This window comes from Cardiocondyla obscurior, linkage group LG24, assembly GCF_019399895.1.
Source record: "Cardiocondyla obscurior isolate alpha-2009 linkage group LG24, Cobs3.1, whole genome shotgun sequence".
Lineage (NCBI taxonomy): Eukaryota > Metazoa > Arthropoda > Insecta > Hymenoptera > Formicidae > Cardiocondyla > Cardiocondyla obscurior.
This window is the reverse complement of record NC_091887.1, coordinates 26,100-45,513: the sequence shown is the minus strand read 5'-3', so window position 1 is coordinate 45,513 and position 19,414 is coordinate 26,100. Positions and strand designations below refer to the sequence as shown.

Here is a 19,414-nt window from a genome sequence, read left to right as displayed (position 1 = left end):
AACGTAAATTTAAGAACATATTTTAATTGTTAAAAGTAACTTTTTGTGTTAAATTCAGTGACATCCTAAATCTTTTATTTCATTCCAATTTCAATTGTTTCACAATTTCAATTTATTAACGATATCTCTAAAACCCTGTGTGATTGACAATTAATTCCGGTGCAGCTGCACTGCACGTTTTTAAGAATCGATCTAGCAAGTATTCTAGTGTTAGAAGTGGTGCAGATGCACTGCAACGCTTTTACCCTAGGATTTCTATTAACTTTATTTAATAATATAATACTTTTGTGAAACTCGTAAAGGACAAATTCTAAATCACGTCGTTGCGGCCGGAAATATCAGATTCGAAAGATAACCGCGTATTATCACAATTTAAACCAACATTCGAACGACGTACGCCCGCAATACCACTTGACGCCGATCACCTTCATCGTGAGGGAGCCAAGCCTAGAAGACATTCCAAAAGACGATTCAAACAGGAAAGTTTACGAGAATCTACTCCCGGAGAACGTGCATTGCGACGTTGAGTTTATCGAGACGCAGCGAAGGCACTCTAAAGCCAAGCAGCTTAGATGTCTAGAATAAATAAGTACAAATAACTTTCGCTCTTAAATCTGTTGCACGCGTCTACGCTATCCCAAATTTATTTGTATTCACTTAAACTTAACAAATACTCCATTTTATATTTTTACCTTACCCCTTGCTGTGAAGGTCGCGTGCTCGACCTTTAGCAAAGCACTTACCTTAAGCCTACTTTTATTTTATCTTGACCCCTGCTGTGAGGGTCGTGTTGTCAACTCTACACCTACTGCATTACATGCACTTTCCTAAATAGCGTTTAGACTTTTATTTTAAATACGTGTGTTTATTTTGTACTATCCTAGGATGAATAATGTGTCCTCCCAGTCAACGTACCCCACAACGCGCTAATAATATTTGTAACATTGTTTTATTAAATTTAACGCGAACCAATTGGTTAAAGACCGGTCTTTGTGTACACAGACTGTACAGGCGTTATTGCGAAACTTGTAATATTTATTGTCTACTTTGCGCAGTTAACGTCGATAAGACTCAAAGGTAATTTTATTCTTGTTACTGGTCATTACCTCTGTCTTAAAACGTTCTGCGTTTTACATAGATGTCAAAACTTCAAATTAATTTTAGAGATTTCTGAACCTTATTTAAATTGCGATTATTGCCGGTTAGTCCATCGCGATTTTTTCTGGTACTTAGATCTCAACGGCGATCAAGTTTTTTTACAGAATAATCTTGTTGAGATATTTATAGAAGGTTTGACTACTATTTAATTTATTTTAATAAATGTGTCCACAACACTTTCTTGTACGGATACCTGCTTGCGTTAATTTCAAAGATTTAACTAGATTGGTTCTTAATTGGTTGGCTCACGCTTGATGTGAAACCAGATATCGATATTTCAAGCAGAAAATTACGCGTCGTTCATTTTGTGAACGGTGTATGCGTAGAACCGGACATCTTATTACCGATTTTGTCCGCGTACTGTTACGTCCCGGCGATTGCGGATGTTTCAAAACAATTTCGAACCGCGGGTCTTAGGCATTTATGGGATCAAGAAAGTTCAGCGTGTTACGGCTTCCGATCAAGGGATTCTTTTACTCGCTCGGACCACGAAATATTTATTTTACAATTTATGAGGCATCTGGCACTGGTAATCTCCGGTATACAATAGTAATTATAGTCGGTTCACTATCTAAATATGGTTGATCTTCCGGATTTTCGTCAAGGTAATCTAGAAAACGATCTATCGTTTCTATACACAAGGGGCAATGTCGGATATTATGTGAATCTGCTATTAAAACACCACAATTGCTACATTCGTATTCTCCACTACGTATTCCGATAAGGATGCGATGAGACGGTACGTAGTCAAATTCTGAAGTCGGGTATCCGGAATTAAGCATGCATCTACGGCAAAAGGGAAGACGCGTAACCTTTTGTTCGAAGTGACGGTATCTGATCTCGCACCTAGCTTGGAGCAACCAATTGATAACTGCTCTGGTTAATCCCAAAGGAGCTGTGCTAACGGGCATTCGAGGACGGGGTCGATTTGGGCACATTTACGTTCTTTTACTGAGATTCACTCCCTATATGATCGATGAATATTTCTACTGGTTCTCCTAGCAAATATACTGTATCTCCGCTTAATTCAAGATAACGTATAAAATCGCGATGAACTAAGGGGCAAACGCCACAATTCCTGTAAGCTTCCGACAGCTCTAATTTTATTCTACACTCGCGACACTTTAATGTATTAGGAGCGTTCCCGAAATACAGGTAATGATCGACGACGTGTACAAAGTTGGATTTGAAAGAGTCTATTAAGGGTGCACAACCGAGACAATATAGCTCACGAGTTTCGCGATGTCGTCGGTATATTTTATGGACACAGCAAGCGTTTGCTATCCACTCTGATCTAGTAGCAGTTAGATTTAATAACGCGTAGTTTCTTTCGTTGACTCTACAGTAATTAGCCTGACTCGGCGGGCACATTTCCGTTTAAAACGAACATTACAAATGAGGTTGGCAGGTACTTACCCAATCTCGGCATCTCATCTGCGCTGCTTTGGATTGCTTCCTCTGCGTTTCTATGAATTCAGCGTCGCAGTCTTTGACTTCCTTCTGAGGTGGATTTTCGTAGGCTCTCCTGCGTGGGTCGTCCTTCGGGATGTCGTTCAAGGAAGGCCTCTTTATGACGTAGGTAATCGGCTTCAGATGATAGATCGAAGTTCCACAAGAGTGTCGATTTAGCGCGTGATAATACGCGGTAATTTTACGTATTTGATATTTACGGCCGCCGCGTCGTGATTTAGAGTTTGTCATGGGTAGTTTCACAGAATATGAATAAGTTAACTAAAGATTCCAGGCAGAAAGCGTGCAGTGCGGCTGCACCACTTCCAACGCAGGAATACCTGTTAGACTGAATCTCAAAGACGTGCAGTGCGGCTGCACCGAAATCAATCTTCAATCACACAGGTTAATAGATATAGCAAATAGTGAAACTGTTGGATTATGGTAAGGTAAGGTATCACTGAATCTAGCACACGATGTAGAATTAACAATAAGTATATATTCTAAAGTTACGTTACAATAATGTTGGTTATACAAGAATAAAGTTTAAGATATAAGTACGAACTAGAAGAAAATAGTAAAGGACCCGCACGCGGGATGGACTCTCCTTAGAGAGATGTGACTCGACTTAGAACTGGGTACGAAGTGAGCTCTCTAGCTCGGGCATGGACCTCCTTCGGTTTGATCCCCTCCATCGTCGTTGGCTGACGGTGGGGGTGATGCGCGCGCCGCCGCTGGCCGTTGATGGGGCGATGACGCAGGTGAGGATAATGCGCGCGCCGCCGCTGACTGTTGGTGGGGCGATGACGCGTCTGCTCTGCTGGCTGTTGCGTGGGGGTGATGACGTAGGCGATGACGCAGGTCCATGTGGTACGCAATACGATTACGCAATACTATCTTATGCTTAATGCTATTCTTATATAATGTGTTTACGAAGTGGTATATTGACGCACATGCGTCTAAGTAGATTAATTCTTATAGGTCTAAAATAGATTAAAAGTGTCATACAAGTAAAAAGGCGAAAAATTTCTTAGGCGTAGTGTTTCTTATTAACTATGTGCTGTGGGGTCGTAACACCTCCTTAAAATAAAAGATTGGCCAATGTGCCAATGTTTTTGCTTAAAACTATACTTAATTATTTCCGTCTATATATTGACGCAATGATGCGTATGTATACTTGTGGGGTACCTTTTCTTCAGGGAAATCAGCTTTGGAGGTTGATGGCGGGTGAAGAGCTTCTATCGTTGAATGGGGTTTATCTTCTTTGGGGATATCTGGCTCTTGTTCCCTTGTTGGTTTTCCTCCCAGGTGTAGTAACAGGTGCGTGACTGAACTCCACAAGGCTCCCAATAGATGAAGACTCCATTCGTAGACGGTGTGTAGAGCGTAACCGTGAATAATGGTATCTATGCAGAGTTTTACAAATTTGATGATTAGGAAGATTGCCAGTATTCCTGCACTGGCTGATCCAAATGACATGAATCCTTTCCAGATTCGTCGTCCCGTATTTTCAGCAATATGATCGAGTGTGGCTTCATCCAGTAAGCCAATCATAGATATTGATCCAGGTGCGACTTTATTTCCCATCGCGCCTTGTGCAATGTTGTTAATCATTGCTGGTTTTTCCACTGGAAACATTATGTGTGTCCTGAGTCGGTCTAGGTCGTCGGTAGAGTAGATTCCGCTCGCTGCTAGACCTGCTGGGCTGGTATAATGCCATTTAGGTTGTGATAGTGGTTCGATTATTGGAGGCGGAAGAGTTTCCATTGGTCGTGGTGCTACTCTATACCAAGTGTTTTCGATTTTGTACATGGCAGGTAATAAACCATGGCAATCACGAACTGTTCCTTTTCTCGTGATTATCCGGGATCTTGGTAATAAGAAGAACGATTCGTTGTGTCTCGTAATTGGCAACTCGTTGTAGCAGTCCTCGGTGTGTCTAATTTTACACTCCACTGGAATGCATTTAATCATGTGGATGACTTCTCCACTTGTTACGGCAGTATAACCGGGTCCTTTCATTAGTCTTATCGCCATTTCGTCTGGTGCGATACTGGCTAATGATAAGGCGTTTTGTAGCACTTGGCGCTCCAATGCGCATTTCTGTTCCATAATGTCTCTGTATAGTTTAGACAGTTGGGTCTTTATATGCTTTTCTACATATATAAATTTAGAATTCACATATGCGAAAATGTCTAAATTATCGACTGATATTTTAGATCTTGTCTTGAAGGTTGCTCCTCTTTTAGTCTCCAATATGAATAGCTTCGGGTGTTCTGTTTGCAGTAATGTGTATCCACACACATTGATTTCATGCGTTTTTGTTAGAGCAAACGTTGTATCTTGTGATGTCACTGTGTAGATTATTGGGTTGTCCGGGTTATTTCGTGATGTCAATTTTGCAGCTATTCCTTCATACAGTATGTCGTATCGATCGAAGTGGCAGGTATCAGTGGGTAGAATTGGCCAATACGTTTTTGTCCCTTCAGCGTCCATGCAGTATCCTCTTGAAAGAGTGCATTTTGTTCCAACTGGTAGTATCACTTGTCCTGAAGCTCGTTTTACTGGCGCTTCCGAGGATCTGAGTGTAATCTTGATACTGGCCTGTACCACAACGTTCTCCCAATTTCCATATCCATCAGAGTATTGTGATCCGCTACAGCGTCCATCGACTGACACGGATCCGGCTAACGTTGCGCTTCTGAAGTTGGTTGAGTTTTTGGTGAGTCCATCGAGGATGGCGTTGACAATAGTAATGGAGCCGGTGTCGTGTATTCTCCTGCAAGCTTGTTCGCCTACTTCCTGAATGTATTCGCGGCGTCCATTATGAACGACTGATGTGTGTGAGTGCATTCCACAGTAGGAAATGGTTCGGTCTATCTCTATTCTGCATTGGGTTATTGTTACCCTGTCGTAGTCCGATGTCTGCATCAGTTGTACATAGACTTTTTTCTTTGGTTCCAGGCTTCCGACGTCACAGTCTCCGATATCGAGAAGTGATAGCGTAGTTATGTTCATTCCTTGTCCTCCACAATCATAGCCTATCAGCGCTGTTGCTAACGGCAAGAGTGTTGTGATGACGAGAGTCTTCCTGGCAGAGAGAGTCATGTTGTCGGTCAGTGGTCTTCGGGTGTAGTGCCGGTTCTTGGCTCCGATGACCGGGAATATGTATCCTTTTCAGGTGACTCAGCATTGGGAGGGGCTAACTTAATCTTATCCATGTGGACGGTTCGCGTGACTCGGTTGTTTATCTTAAGACGTACTGTTACGACCCCACAACACATAGTTAATAAGAAACACTACGCCTAAGAAATTTTTCGCCTTTTTACTTGTATGACACTTTTAATCTATTTTAGACCTATAAGAATTAATCTACTTAGACGCATGTGCGTTAATATACCACTTCGTAAACACATTATATAAGAATAGCATTAAGCATAAGATAGTATTGCGTAATCGTATTGCGTACCACATGGACCTGCGTCATCGCCTACGTCATCACCCCCACGCAACAGCCAGCAGAGCAGACGCGTCATCGCCCCACCAACAGTCAGCGGCGGCGCGCGCATCACCCCCACCGTCAGCCAACGACGATGGAGGGGATCAAACCGAAGGAGGTCCATGCCCGAGCTAGAGAGCTCACTTCGTACCCAGTTCTAAGTCGAGTCACATCTCTCTAAGGAGAGTCCATCCCGCGTGCGGGTCCTTTACTATTTTCTTCTAGTTCGTACTTATATCTTAAACTTTATTCTTGTATAACCAACATTATTGTAACGTAACTTTAGAATATATACTTATTGTTAATTCTATATCGTGTGCTTAGATTCAGTGATACCTTACCTCACCTTAATCCAACAGTTTCACTATTTGCTATATCTATTAACCTGTGTGATTGAAGATTGATTTCGGTGCAGCCGCACTGCACGTCTTTGAGATTCAGTCTAACAGGTATTCCTGTGTTGGAAGTGGTGCAGCCGCACTGCACGCTTTCTGCCCGGAATCTTTAGTTAACTTATTCATATTCTGTGAAACTACCCATGACAAACTCTAAATCACGACGCGGCGGCCGTAAATATCAAATACGTAGAATCACCGCATATTATCACGCGTTAAATCGACACTCTCGTGGAACTTCAACCTATCATCTGAAGCCAATCACCTACGTCATAAGGAGGCCTTCCTTGAACGACATCCCGAAGGACGACCCACGCAGGAGAGCCTACGAAAATCCACCTCAGAAGGAAGTCAAAGACTGCGACGCTGAATTCATAGAAACGCAGAGGAAGCAATCCAAAGCAGCGCAGATGAGATGCCGAGATTGGGTAAGTACCTGCCAACCTCATTTGTAATGTTCGTTTTAAACGGAAATGTGCCCGCCGAGTCAGGCTAATTACTGTAGAGTCAACGAAAGAAACTACGCGTTATTAAATCTAACTGCTACTAGATCAGAGTGGATAGCAAACGCTTGCTGTGTCCATAAAATATACCGACGACATCGCGAAACTCGTGAGCTATATTGTCTCGGTTGTGCACCCTTAATAGACTCTTTCAAATCCAACTTTGTACACGTCGTCGATCATTACCTGTATTTCGGGAACGCTCCTAATACATTAAAGTGTCGCGAGTGTAGAATAAAATTAGAGCTGTCGGAAGCTTACAGGAATTGTGGCGTTTGCCCCTTAGTTCATCGCGATTTTATACGTTATCTTGAATTAAGCGGAGATACAGTATATTTGCTAGGAGAACCAGTAGAAATATTCATCGATCATATAGGGAGTGAATCTCAGTAAAAGAACGTAAATGTGCCCAAATCGACCCCGTCCTCGAATGCCCGTTAGCACAGCTCCTTTGGGATTAACCAGAGCAGTTATCAATTGGTTGCTCCAAGCTAGGTGCGAGATCAGATACCGTCACTTCGAACAAAAGGTTACGCGTCTTCCCTTTTGCCGTAGATGCATGCTTAATTCCGGATACCCGACTTCAGAATTTGACTACGTACCGTCTCATCGCATCCTTATCGGAATACGTAGTGGAGAATACGAATGTAGCAATTGTGGTGTTTTAATAGCAGATTCACATAATATCCGACATTGCCCCTTGTGTATAGAAACGATAGATCGTTTTCTAGATTACCTTGACGAAAATCCGGAAGATCAACCATATTTAGATAGTGAACCGACTATAATTACTATTGTATACCGGAGATTACCAGTGCCAGATGCCTCATAAATTGTAAAATAAATATTTCGTGGTCCGAGCGAGTAAAAGAATCCCTTGATCGGAAGCCGTAACACGCTGAACTTTCTTGATCCCATAAATGCCTAAGACCCGCGGTTCGAAATTGTTTTGAAACATCCGCAATCGCCGGGACGTAACATAAATTTGGTGACAGCGGTGGGATCCATTAAGTCCACGTGCAAACAAATTCAATATTAATCCGCAATTAAAGTAAATTATATTTCGTTGAATAAATAGAAGCACTGTTCATCAAGTTGTTAACGGAATAAATAAAGGCCTTGTAGCATATCAGGTTGTTATCGCAGGAAGCGTCTTATCTTATCTTATCGTAAGACTAAACAGTCGCCAAAAGAACGTTTCATTATACTAATTGGTTGTTATCACAGGAAGTGCCTTATCTTATCTTATCATTGAAGACTAAACAGTCGCCAAAAGAACGTTTCATTTTTAATTACACTAATTGGTTGTTATCACGGGAAGTGCCTTATCTTATCTTATCATTGAAGACCAAGCAGTCGCCAAGCGAACGTTTCATTTTAATTACACTAATTGGCCTTATATTCGTACTACGAAATCAGCCTCACTGATAAAGCAGACCACGCAATTAAAATTCTGACGCAATCGTGACGTCACCTTGTAAGCAAGATAAGATATGCCCAACGAGATGGAGACGCGCAGTAAGACTACTGATAAGCCTCTGAGCGAGTCCGAACTTGATATTGCTCGCAGAAAGATTGCGCAAGAAACCGCCGAACTTGACGCAATACGCACAAGTATTAAAGCACAACAAAAGAAAATGGCCGCGGAAAGCGCGGAACTCCAAAAGCAACGCGTCGCGTTTGAAAAGGAAAGAGCCGCCCAAATCCATAAGTCTTCTATATCTCACTTAGAGTTAAATAAATGGAACAACCCTACGCTCCCAAAAGAAACCGAGCATACACGCGAGGAAACTACTCACAATATTGGTAACATACCAAACGCCACGGCTCATATAGAACCTTCATCTACCCCGTTCAGTTTTGACGTACCTTACGACGTTAGTATTCCTAAAGTATCCTTTCGCGAAGCCACGGAAGGCGTACCGTCATTCGATGGTTATAGCATTCCCCTCGCTCAATTCACGCGTGCTTGCCGAAGAGCAAGAAGCATCGTACCAGCCGCGTCAGAAAGAAACTTGACTAAACTCTTAATTAATAAATTAAGAGGACGCGCGTACTACGCCGTAGAAGACGAACCTTGCGATACCGTTACCCAGTTGATAGACCTATTAAATGGTGCATTCGGACCCTCGAGGACTATCGACCAATACCGCGGAGATCTAAGTACAGTATACCTAAAACCGCATGAACACATTCTTGATTATATCAGTCGCGTTAAGGACCTGCGTTCCAACATCCTCGACGCGGAACGTCGAAGGCACGGACAACTCGACCATCGCATAACAGCCGAAGTGGAAACATTAACCGCGCGTTCTTTTTGCGATGGCTTGCCACTTGAGTACAGGCTCCAATTACGACCGGATGCATATTATAATCCGTCAGAAGCATTTGCTTCAGTGAAAGCTATCGCGAAACGACAAGAATTAGACAAACAACGCTTCGATTCACGAGGGCGAAATGATAACGAAAGAAATAATCAGTCGCAGCGCATTCATCCTATCGGACGGCCGATAGCCTTTTCGACCCCAAAAACTTACATGACTAACCGACCGACGTCGCAATGGAATCGTCCGAGATACGAGAGAAATCAGCCGGAGCGCGATAACTACACATCGCGACCCCGCGATAACTATTCACCTCGACCCCGCGATAACTACACTACTCGACCGCAAGATAACCCACCGACGCGACAGAGTACGCCTACAGCAACTGAAAAAACATGTAGATATTGTAAAAATCACGGCCATACGATCGAAGAATGCCGGAAACGACAATATAATAATAATTTACAGAGACAACATTCGGGAAACGAGAATCGTCCGACGGGACGCCCGGACGCACCCCGGTCGGACAACCGACAAAATACGCGTCCGATAAATTCCATAACGTCACAACCGTCGACCAGCAAAACGGAAACACCCGACGAACCCGTATCGCAATCCTAAATCCAAAAGAGTTCACACACGCGCCAACAACAAAGATAAATTCAGATAACCTCCTTAGGGAAGTTAATCTCATGATTGATACTGGCGCAGCACCTAATCTAATCAAGCAACACGGGATTAAACCGGACGCCGAGATAATAAATGGAGACCCCTTGTTCCTTAGCGGCATCACAAGCGGGCAAGTAAAAACCCTCGGTTATTTAAAAATAGAATTGTTCGGTCACCCGGTTATTTTCCATATCGTTCCCGATGATTTCCCCATAATACAAGAAGGCATCTTAGGATCGGACTTTCTTAGGGACGCATCAAATATAAATTTCGTGGAGAAATACGTAGAATGGAAAGGAAACAGACTACCATTTACTACTCCAGAATCGATAACTATTCCAGCCCGAACACAAACAACTCTCTACGTAAAAGTTATAAATAAACTCAGAGTCGGCTACATCCCGCGCCTTAGGGTAGGCGGTGATGTCATCCTCGGCGACGCCGTGGTCACTAACCGAGACGGGAAGGCATATTGCCGCGCGATAAACCCAGGGGAACGGGATCAAGAGATAATAGTCCCCTCGATAAACTTAGAAGAAATCGAAACCGTCTCCAAGCGCGCGATAAGCGTATCAGCGAGAGATACCGCACAAGTAAACTCCGTCTCTATATCGAAAGAGGACCGAGTAGATAAGGTAAAGAAATTACTCAGACTCGATCATCTAAACCAAGAAGAGGCCGAACATGCGATAAGCCTCATCCATAAACATCATGATCTATTCCATCTCCCCGGTGAAACCTTAGGGCACACCACCGTGGCAAGTCACAAAATCACTACCACCGATAACCAACCCATTAATACAAAGCAATACCGCTTTCCTCCAATCCACAAAAATGAGATTGATAAACAAGTCAAAGATCTATTAGAAAACAAAGTAATAGAGGAATCGAAATCCCCATATAACAGTCCGTTATGGATTGTACCCAAGAAACCTGATTCGAAGGGAAATAAACGTTGGAGGCTCGTAATAGATTTTCGCGCACTCAATGAAAAAACGCTAGGAGACGCATACCCGTTACCAAATATAACGGAAATTTTGGACCAACTCGGGAGTTCAAAATACTTCAGCGTTTTTGACCTCGCGTCAGGATTTCACCAAATACCAATGTCCGAGGAAGACGCTCAGAAAACCGCGTTTTCTACGCCCTTTGGGCACTATGAATTCAAGCGAATGCCGTTTGGCTTAAAGAACGCACCGGCCACCTTTCAAAGAGTGATGGATAGAATTCTGAGCGGCCTCCAAGGAACGTTATTGTTCGTTTACTTAGATGACATAGTAATCTACGCGAGCTCTTTGAAAGAGCATGCAGTAAAATTCAATAAACTAGCCGAGCGCCTAAGAATAGCGAACTTGAAGCTCCAACCAGACAAATGCGAATTCCTTCGCAAGGAGGTTGGCTACCTTGGTCACATAATAAGTGAAGATGGGGTAAAACCAGACCCAAAGAAAATAATTGCCGTCAAGAACTTTCCAAGACCAAAGGATCCCAAAAATATCAAGCAATTTTTGGGTCTCGCCGGTTACTACCGACGATTTATACCGAGTTTTTCCAAGGAAGCCAAGCCTTTAACTCAATTACTTAAAAAGGAAACCGCATTTGCATGGTCAGAAGAGCAAGAGAAAGCGTTTTGTAAATTACGCGATTTACTATGTTCAGAACCCCTTTTGCAACATCCCGATTTTACTAAGCCATTTGTGTTGACAACAGACGCCTCGGGATACGCAATAGGAGGAATTTTAAGTCAGGGCGAAATAGGGAAAGATAGACCAATTGCATATGCGTCGAGACTACTGAATGAAGCCGAATGTAACTATTCCACGATAGAAAAAGAACTTTTGGCAATTGTTTATTGTACAAATTACTTCAGACCCTACCTGTACGGTAATAAATTTACTCTTGTGACCGATCATAAACCACTTGTATGGTTAAATTCAGTTAAAGACCCGACATCACGCCTTATTCGGTGGCGGTTAAAACTCGCCGAATATGATTATAAAATCGAATACAAAGCAGGCAAAATTAATGTGAACGCCGACGCGCTATCTCGGAACCCGATAACCCAAGCCGCGCGTGTATATCCGCTAGAGATAAGCTCTGATGAAGAAATATTTGAAGCCACACGAGGCAGTAGAGCAACAGATAAGAACCAGCGAGTTATAAGTGATAACGATAATGTACAGGCCACTAGCGATAAACCCGAAACGAGCGATACCGAAACCGAATATTCAGCTAATGAGAGCCCCGATAGCGAACAATCTGACACTGAGACCTCGGACGAGGAGATATTTGATAACGTTAACAAGCCGTACGTGTTTCCAAATAATTATATGACGATAATAAGCTCGACGAAAGATAACTTATTAGGCCGAAAAGATAACCTAGTTATTTTTATCACGGATAACAGCCAACCGTACGATGCAGGCTCCGAATTATTAAATAAAGCCGCAGTTATGCCAGTTATCAAAGACCCAACGATAGGACGCGCTCGACCTTTGCCATATAAGAAAGATAAATTCATTATAGCACTTACTTTAACCGAAAATATATCAGCCGTATCTGAAAGAGACCTTATTAAAGAATCAGTAGCATCTTTGTTCGACGTCGTTAAAGAACTTGGTCTTCTTAGCTTCTCAATTAGTAAAGGCAAAGTAGGAAACATACCGTGGCTTACCATCCACAGACTTTTAGATGATACATTTAGAGGAATGGAAGTTAGAATCACTGTCTGCTCCAACGAAATTAGTATTCCACCTGAAAATCAAAGAATGAATATTATTAATGAAAATCATGCATCACCAATAGGCGGACATAAAGGTATAACAAAAACTTACCGTAGAATTCGCGAACATTATCTGTGGCCACGAATGAAAATGGAGATAGAAAAGTTTATAAAGAATTGTAAAAACTGCCAACGTAAAAAGTTAATTAGAGTTAAGCCTAAACAACCGATGGTATTAACCGATACCCCTGATACTGCGTTTGATAAAATTTCTATGGACATTATGGGACCGTTGCCTACCTCTCGCACAGGACATTCATACATTTTAACTATCCAAGATCTTTTGACAAAATATTCATTAGCTATACCCTTAAAGAAAGCCGGCGCGTTAGACGTTGCCGACGCATTCGTTGAAAAGTTTATCTGTATTTATGGTGCTCCTAAAGCGCTATTGACAGACCAAGGGTCACATTTCTTAAACAGTCTCATGCGAGCGATAGCCAAACGATTTCGGATAACTACTTTTAAGACGACCGCTTATCGACCTCAGGCGAATGGGTCAATAGAACGGTCACACCACGTTCTCTGGGAATACTTAAAACAAATTGTAGATAACAAATCCGATTGGGACTGTTATCTTAGCTTAGCAAGCTTATCTTACAACACGAGCGTTCATGAGGGAACGGGTTACACGCCTCATGAATTAGTATTTGGCAAAGCCGCCCGCGTACCGACAAGCAATCCATTCCCAGAAGACGTTCCGAACGAAAGCTATACCGACTATCTCATTAAGTTACACGATAAGATTCATGATGTACAGACGAGCGCCCAATCTAATCTTATAAATGCGAAACATAAATCAAAGGCAAGATACGACGCAAGACAGAATTTAAATTGTATAAAGAAAGATGATATGGTGTATCTCTTAAAAGAACCGACACATAAACTTGGGGACCAGTATGTAGGACCTTATCAAGTAATTGAGATACTCCCTCGAAATAACGTACGTCTTAAGATAAACAACCGAGTCACGCGAACCGTCCACATGGATAAGATTAAGTTAGCCCCTCCCAATGCTGAGTCACCTGAAAAGGATACATATTCCCGGTCATCGGAGCCAAGAACCGGCACTACACCCGAAGACCACTGACCGACAACATGACTCTCTCTGCCAGGAAGACTCTCGTCATCACAACACTCTTGCCGTTAGTGACAGCGCTAATAGGCTATGATTGTGGAGGACAAGGGATGAATATAACCACACTATCACTTCTCGATATTGGAGACTGTGACGTCGGAAGCCTAGAACCAAAAGAAGAAAAGGTCTATGTACAACTGATGCAGACATCAGACTACGACAGGGTAACAATAACCCAATGCAGAATAGAGATAGACCGAACCATTTCCTACTGTGGAATGCACTCACACACATCAGTCGTTCATAATGGACGCCGCGAATACATTCAGGAAGTAGGCGAACAAGCTTGCAGAAGAATACACGACACCGGCTCCATTACTATTGTCAACGCCATCCTCGATGGACTTACCAAAAACTCAACCAACTTCAGAAGCGCAACGTTAGCCGGATCCGTGTCAGTTGATGGACGCTGTAGCGGATCACAATACTCTGATGGATATGGAAATTGGGAGAATGTTGTGGTACAGGCCAGTATCAAGATTACACTCAGATCCTCGGAAGCGCCAGTAAAACGAGCTTCAGGACAAGTGATACTACCAGTTGGAACAAAATGCACTCTTTCAAGAGGATACTGCATGGACGCTGAAGGGACAGAAACGTATTGGCCAATTCTACCCACTGATACCTGCCACTTCGATCGATACGACATACTGTATGAAGGAATAGCTGCAAAATTGACATCACGAAATAACCCAGACAACCCAATAATCTACACAGTGACATCACAAGATACAACGTTTGCTCTGACCAAAACGCACGAAATCAATGTGTGTGGATACACATTACTGCAAACGGAACACCCGAAGCTATTCATATTGGAGACTAAAAGAGGAGCAACCTTCAAGACAAGATCTAAAATATCAGTCGATAATTTAGACATTTTCGCATATGTGAATTCTAAATTTATATATGTAGAAAAGCATATAAAGACCCAACTGTCTAAACTATACAGAGACATTATGGAACAGAAATGCGCATTGGAGCGCCAAGTGCTACAAAACGCCTTATCATTAGCCAGTATCGCACCAGACGAAATGGCGATAAGACTAATGAAAGGACCCGGTTATACTGCCGTAACAAGTGGAGAAGTCATCCACATGATTAAATGCATTCCAGTGGAGTGTAAAATTAGACACACCGAAGACTGCTACAACGAGTTGCCAATTACGAGGCACAACGAATCGTTCTTCTTATTACCAAGATCCCGGATAATCACGAGAAAAGGTACAGTTCGTGATTGCCATGGCTTATTACCTGCCATGTACAAAATCGAAAACACTTGGTATAGAGTAGCACCACGACCAATGGAAACTCTTCCGCCTCCAATAATCGAACCACTATCACAACCTAAATGGCATTATACCAGCCCAGCAGGTCTAGCAGCGAGCGGAATCTACTCTACCGACGACCTAGACCGACTCAGGACACACATAATGTTTCCAGTGGAAAAACCAGCAATGATTAACAACATTGCACAAGGCGCGATGGGAAATAAAGTCGCACCTGGATCAATATCTATGATTGGCTTACTGGATGAAGCCACACTCGATCATATTGCTGAAAATACGGGACGACGAATCTGGAAAGGATTCATGTCATTTGGATCAGCCAGTGCAGGAATACTGGCAATCTTCCTAATCATCAGATTTGTAAAACTCTGCATAGATACCATTATTCACGGTTACGCTCTACACACCGTCTACGGATGGAGTCTTCATCTATTGGGAGCCTTGTGGAGTTCAGTCACACACCTGTTACTACACCTGGGAGGAAAACCAACAAAGGAACGAGAGCCAGATATCCCCAAAGAAGATAAACCCCATTCAACGATAGAAGCTCTTCACCCGCCATCAACCTCCAAAGCTGATTTCCCTGAAGAAAAGGTACCCCACAAGTATACATACGCATCATTGCGTCAATATATAGACGGAAATAATTAAGTATAGTTTTAAGCAAAAACATTGGCACATTGGCCAATCTTTTATTTTAAGGGGGGAGGTGTTACGACCCCACAACACATAGTTAATAAGAAATACTACGCCTAAGAAATTTTTCGCCTTTTTACTTGTATGACATCATTAATCCTTAATCTACTTAGACGCATGTGCGTCATTACGTAAACACATTATATAAGAGTAGCATTAAGCATAAGATAGTATAGCGTAATTGCGTAAGCATATTGCGTAATCGTATTGCGTACCACATGGACCTACGTCATCACTCCCACGCAACAGCCAGCAGAGCAGACGCGTCATCGCCCCACCAACAGTCAGCGGCGGCGCGCGCATCATCCCCACCTGCGTCATCGCCCCATCAACGGCCAGCGGCGGCGCGCGCATCACCCCCACCGTCAGCCAACGACGATGGAGGGGATCAAACCGAAGGAGGTCCATGCACAAGCCAGAGAGCTCACTTCGTACCCAGTTCTAAGTCGAGTCACATCTCTCTTAGGAGAGTCCATCCCGCGTGCGGGTCCTTTACTATTTTCTTCTAGTTCGTACTTATATCTTAAACTTTATTCTTGTATAACCAACATTATTGTAACGTAACTTTAGAATATATACTTATTGTTAATTCTACATCGTGTGCTAGATTCAGTGATACCTTACCTTACCATAATCCAACAGTTTCACTATTTGCTATATTTATTAACCTGTGTGATTGAAGATTGATTTCGGTGCAGCCGCACTGCACGTCTTTGAGATTCAGTCTAACAGGTATTCCTGCGTTGGAAGTGGTGCAGCCGCACTGCACGCTTTCTGCCTGGAATCTTTAGTTAACTTATTCATATTCTGTGAAACTACCCATGACAAACTCTAAATCACGACGCGGCGGCCGTAAATATCAAATACGTAAAATCACCGCGTATTATCACGCGCTAAATCGACACTCTTGTGGAACTTCGATCTATCATCTGAAGCCGATTACCTACGTCATAAAGAGGCCTTCCTTGAACGACATCCCGAAGGACGACCCACGCAGGAGAGCCTACGAAAATCCACCTCAGAAGGAAGTCAAAGACTGCGACGCTGAATTCATAGAAACGCAGAGGAAGCAATCCAAAGCAGCGCAGATGAGATGCCGAGATTGGGTAAGTACCTGCCAACCTCATTTGTAATGTTCGTTTTAAACGGAAATGTGCCCGCCGAGTCAGGCTAATTACTGTAGAGTCAACGAAAGAAACTACGCGTTATTAAATCTAACTGCTACTAGATCAGAGTGGATAGCAAACGCTTGCTGTGTCCATAAAATATACCGACGACATCGCGAAACTCGTGAGCTATATTGTCTCGGTTGTGCACCCTTAATAGACTCTTTCAAATCCAACTTTGTACACGTCGTCGATCATTACCTGTATTTTGGGAACGCTCCTAATACATTAAAGTGTCGCGAGTGTAGAATAAAATTAGAGCTGTCGGAAGCTTACAGGAATTGTGGCGTTTGCCCCTTAGTTCATCGCGATTTTATACGTTATCTTGAATTAAGCGGAGATACAGTATATTTGTTAGGAGAACCAGTAGAAATATTCATCGATCATATAGGGAGTGAATCTCAGTAAAAGAACGTAAATGTGCCCAAATCGACCCCGTCCTCGAATGCCCGTTAGCACAGCTCCTTTGGGATTAACCAGAGCAGTTATCAATTGGTTGCTCCAAGCTAGGTGCGAGATCAGATACCGTCACTTCGAACAAAAGGTTACGCGTCTTCCCTTTTGCCGTAGATGCATGCTTAATTCCGGATACCCGACTTCAGAATTTGACTACGTACCATCTCATCGCATCCTTATCGGAATACGTAGCGGAGAATACGAATGTAGCAATTGTGGTGTTTTAATAGCAGATTCACATAATATCCGACATTGCCCCTTGTGTATAGAAACGATAGATCGTTTTCTAGATTACCTTGACGAAAATCCGGAAGATCAACCATATTTAGATAGTGAACCGACTATAATCACTATTGTATACCGGAGATTACCAGTGCCAGATGCCTCATAAATTGTAAAATAAATATTTCGTGGTCCGAGCGAGTAAAAGAATCCCTTGATCGGAAACCGTAACACGCTGAACTTTCTTGATCCCATAAATGCCTAAGACCCGCGGTTCGAAATTGTTTTGAAACATCCGCAATCGCCGGGACGTAACAGTATTTGATATTTACGGCCGCCGCGTCGTGATTTAGAGTTTGTCATGGGTAGTTTCACAGAATATGAATAAGTTAACTAAAGATTCCAGGCAGAAAGCGTGCAGTGCGGCTGCACCACTTCCAACGCAGGAATACCTGTTAGACTGAATCTCAAAGACGTGCAGTGCGGCTGCACCGAAATCAATCTTCAATCACACAGGTTAATAGATATAGCAAATAGTGAAACTGTTGGATTATGGTAAGGTAAGGTATCACTGAATCTAGCACACGATGTAGAATTAACAATAAGTATATATTCTAAAGTTACGTTACAATAATGTTGGTTATACAAGAATAAAGTTTAAGATATAAGTACGAACTAGAAGAAAATAGTAAAGGACCCGCACGCGGGATGGACTCTCCTTAGAGAGATGTGACTCGACTTAGAACTGGGTACGAAGTGAGCTCTCTAGCTCGGGCATGGACCTCCTTCGGTTTGATCCCCTCCATCGTCGTTGGCTGACGGTGGGGGTGATGCGCGCGCCGCCGCTGGCCGTTGATGGGGCGATGACGCAGGTGAGGATAATGCGCGCGCCGCCGCTGACTGTTGGTGGGGCGATGACGCGTCTGCTCTGCTGGCTGTTGCGTGGGGTGATGACGTAGGCGATGACGCAGGTCCATGTGGTACGCAATACGATTACGCAATACTATCTTATGCTTAATGCTATTCTTATATAATGTGTTTACGAAGTGGTATATTGACGCACATGCGTCTAAGTAGATTAATTCTTATAGGTCTAAAATAGATTAAAAGTGTCATACAAGTAAAAAGGCGAAAAATTTCTTAGGCGTAGTGTTTCTTATTAACTATGTGCTGTGGGGTCGTAACAGTACACTCGCATTAATTACTTATTTGATTAAATTGTGGCAAACGCGAGTGTAGTAATTGTGGCGTTTTAATTGTTGATTCTCGCAACGTCCGGCAGTGCTTAAAGTGTCGAGAAACTATTCTGTTATTTTTGAATTACCTCGAGCAAAATCGCATCAAGCAGCCGTACTTGGATAACGAACCTACCATAATCGTTATAGATTATAAAAAAGTTTCCACGGAATAAATATAGTTTTTACCCGGTCAAAATATCGCGATCTTATTATTGCCTAGGCCCGTGGTCCGAAACCGTTATAAACGCCCGCGACCACCGGGACGTAACAACTGTTAGTTTTTAATTATTTCCATAAATTCAAAGATTTTTTTAGTTTTTGGTGTCAAAGATCTTAGGGTGTTTAAGATAGTAAAAGTTTTTGCAGTGTCTGGAATAGGAGATGCGTCTAAAGTTAAATCTGTTGTGTCTATTACTGGCGGAGTCGGTGG

The 19,414-nt window shown here is 42.7% G+C and overlaps 2 protein-coding genes across 2 annotated transcripts; one reads left to right on the top strand and one right to left on the bottom strand.

Moving 5' to 3' along the window:
• Nucleotides 1-3,709: 3,709 nt before the first annotated feature.
• LOC139111417 (uncharacterized) lies at nt 3,710-5,862 on the bottom strand. Its single transcript, XM_070671674.1, has one exon. The coding sequence runs from the start codon at nt 5,713-5,715 to the stop codon at nt 3,739-3,741; it is 1,977 nt and encodes a 658-aa protein (XP_070527775.1). The 5' UTR covers nt 5,716-5,862; the 3' UTR covers nt 3,710-3,738.
• Nucleotides 5,863-13,877: 8,015 nt separating this feature from the next.
• On the top strand, nt 13,878-16,834 carry LOC139111418 (uncharacterized). Its single transcript, XM_070671675.1, has one exon. The coding sequence runs from the start codon at nt 13,878-13,880 to the stop codon at nt 15,855-15,857; it is 1,980 nt and encodes a 659-aa protein (XP_070527776.1). The 3' UTR covers nt 15,858-16,834.
• The last annotated feature ends 2,580 nt before the right edge of the window (nt 16,835-19,414 follow it).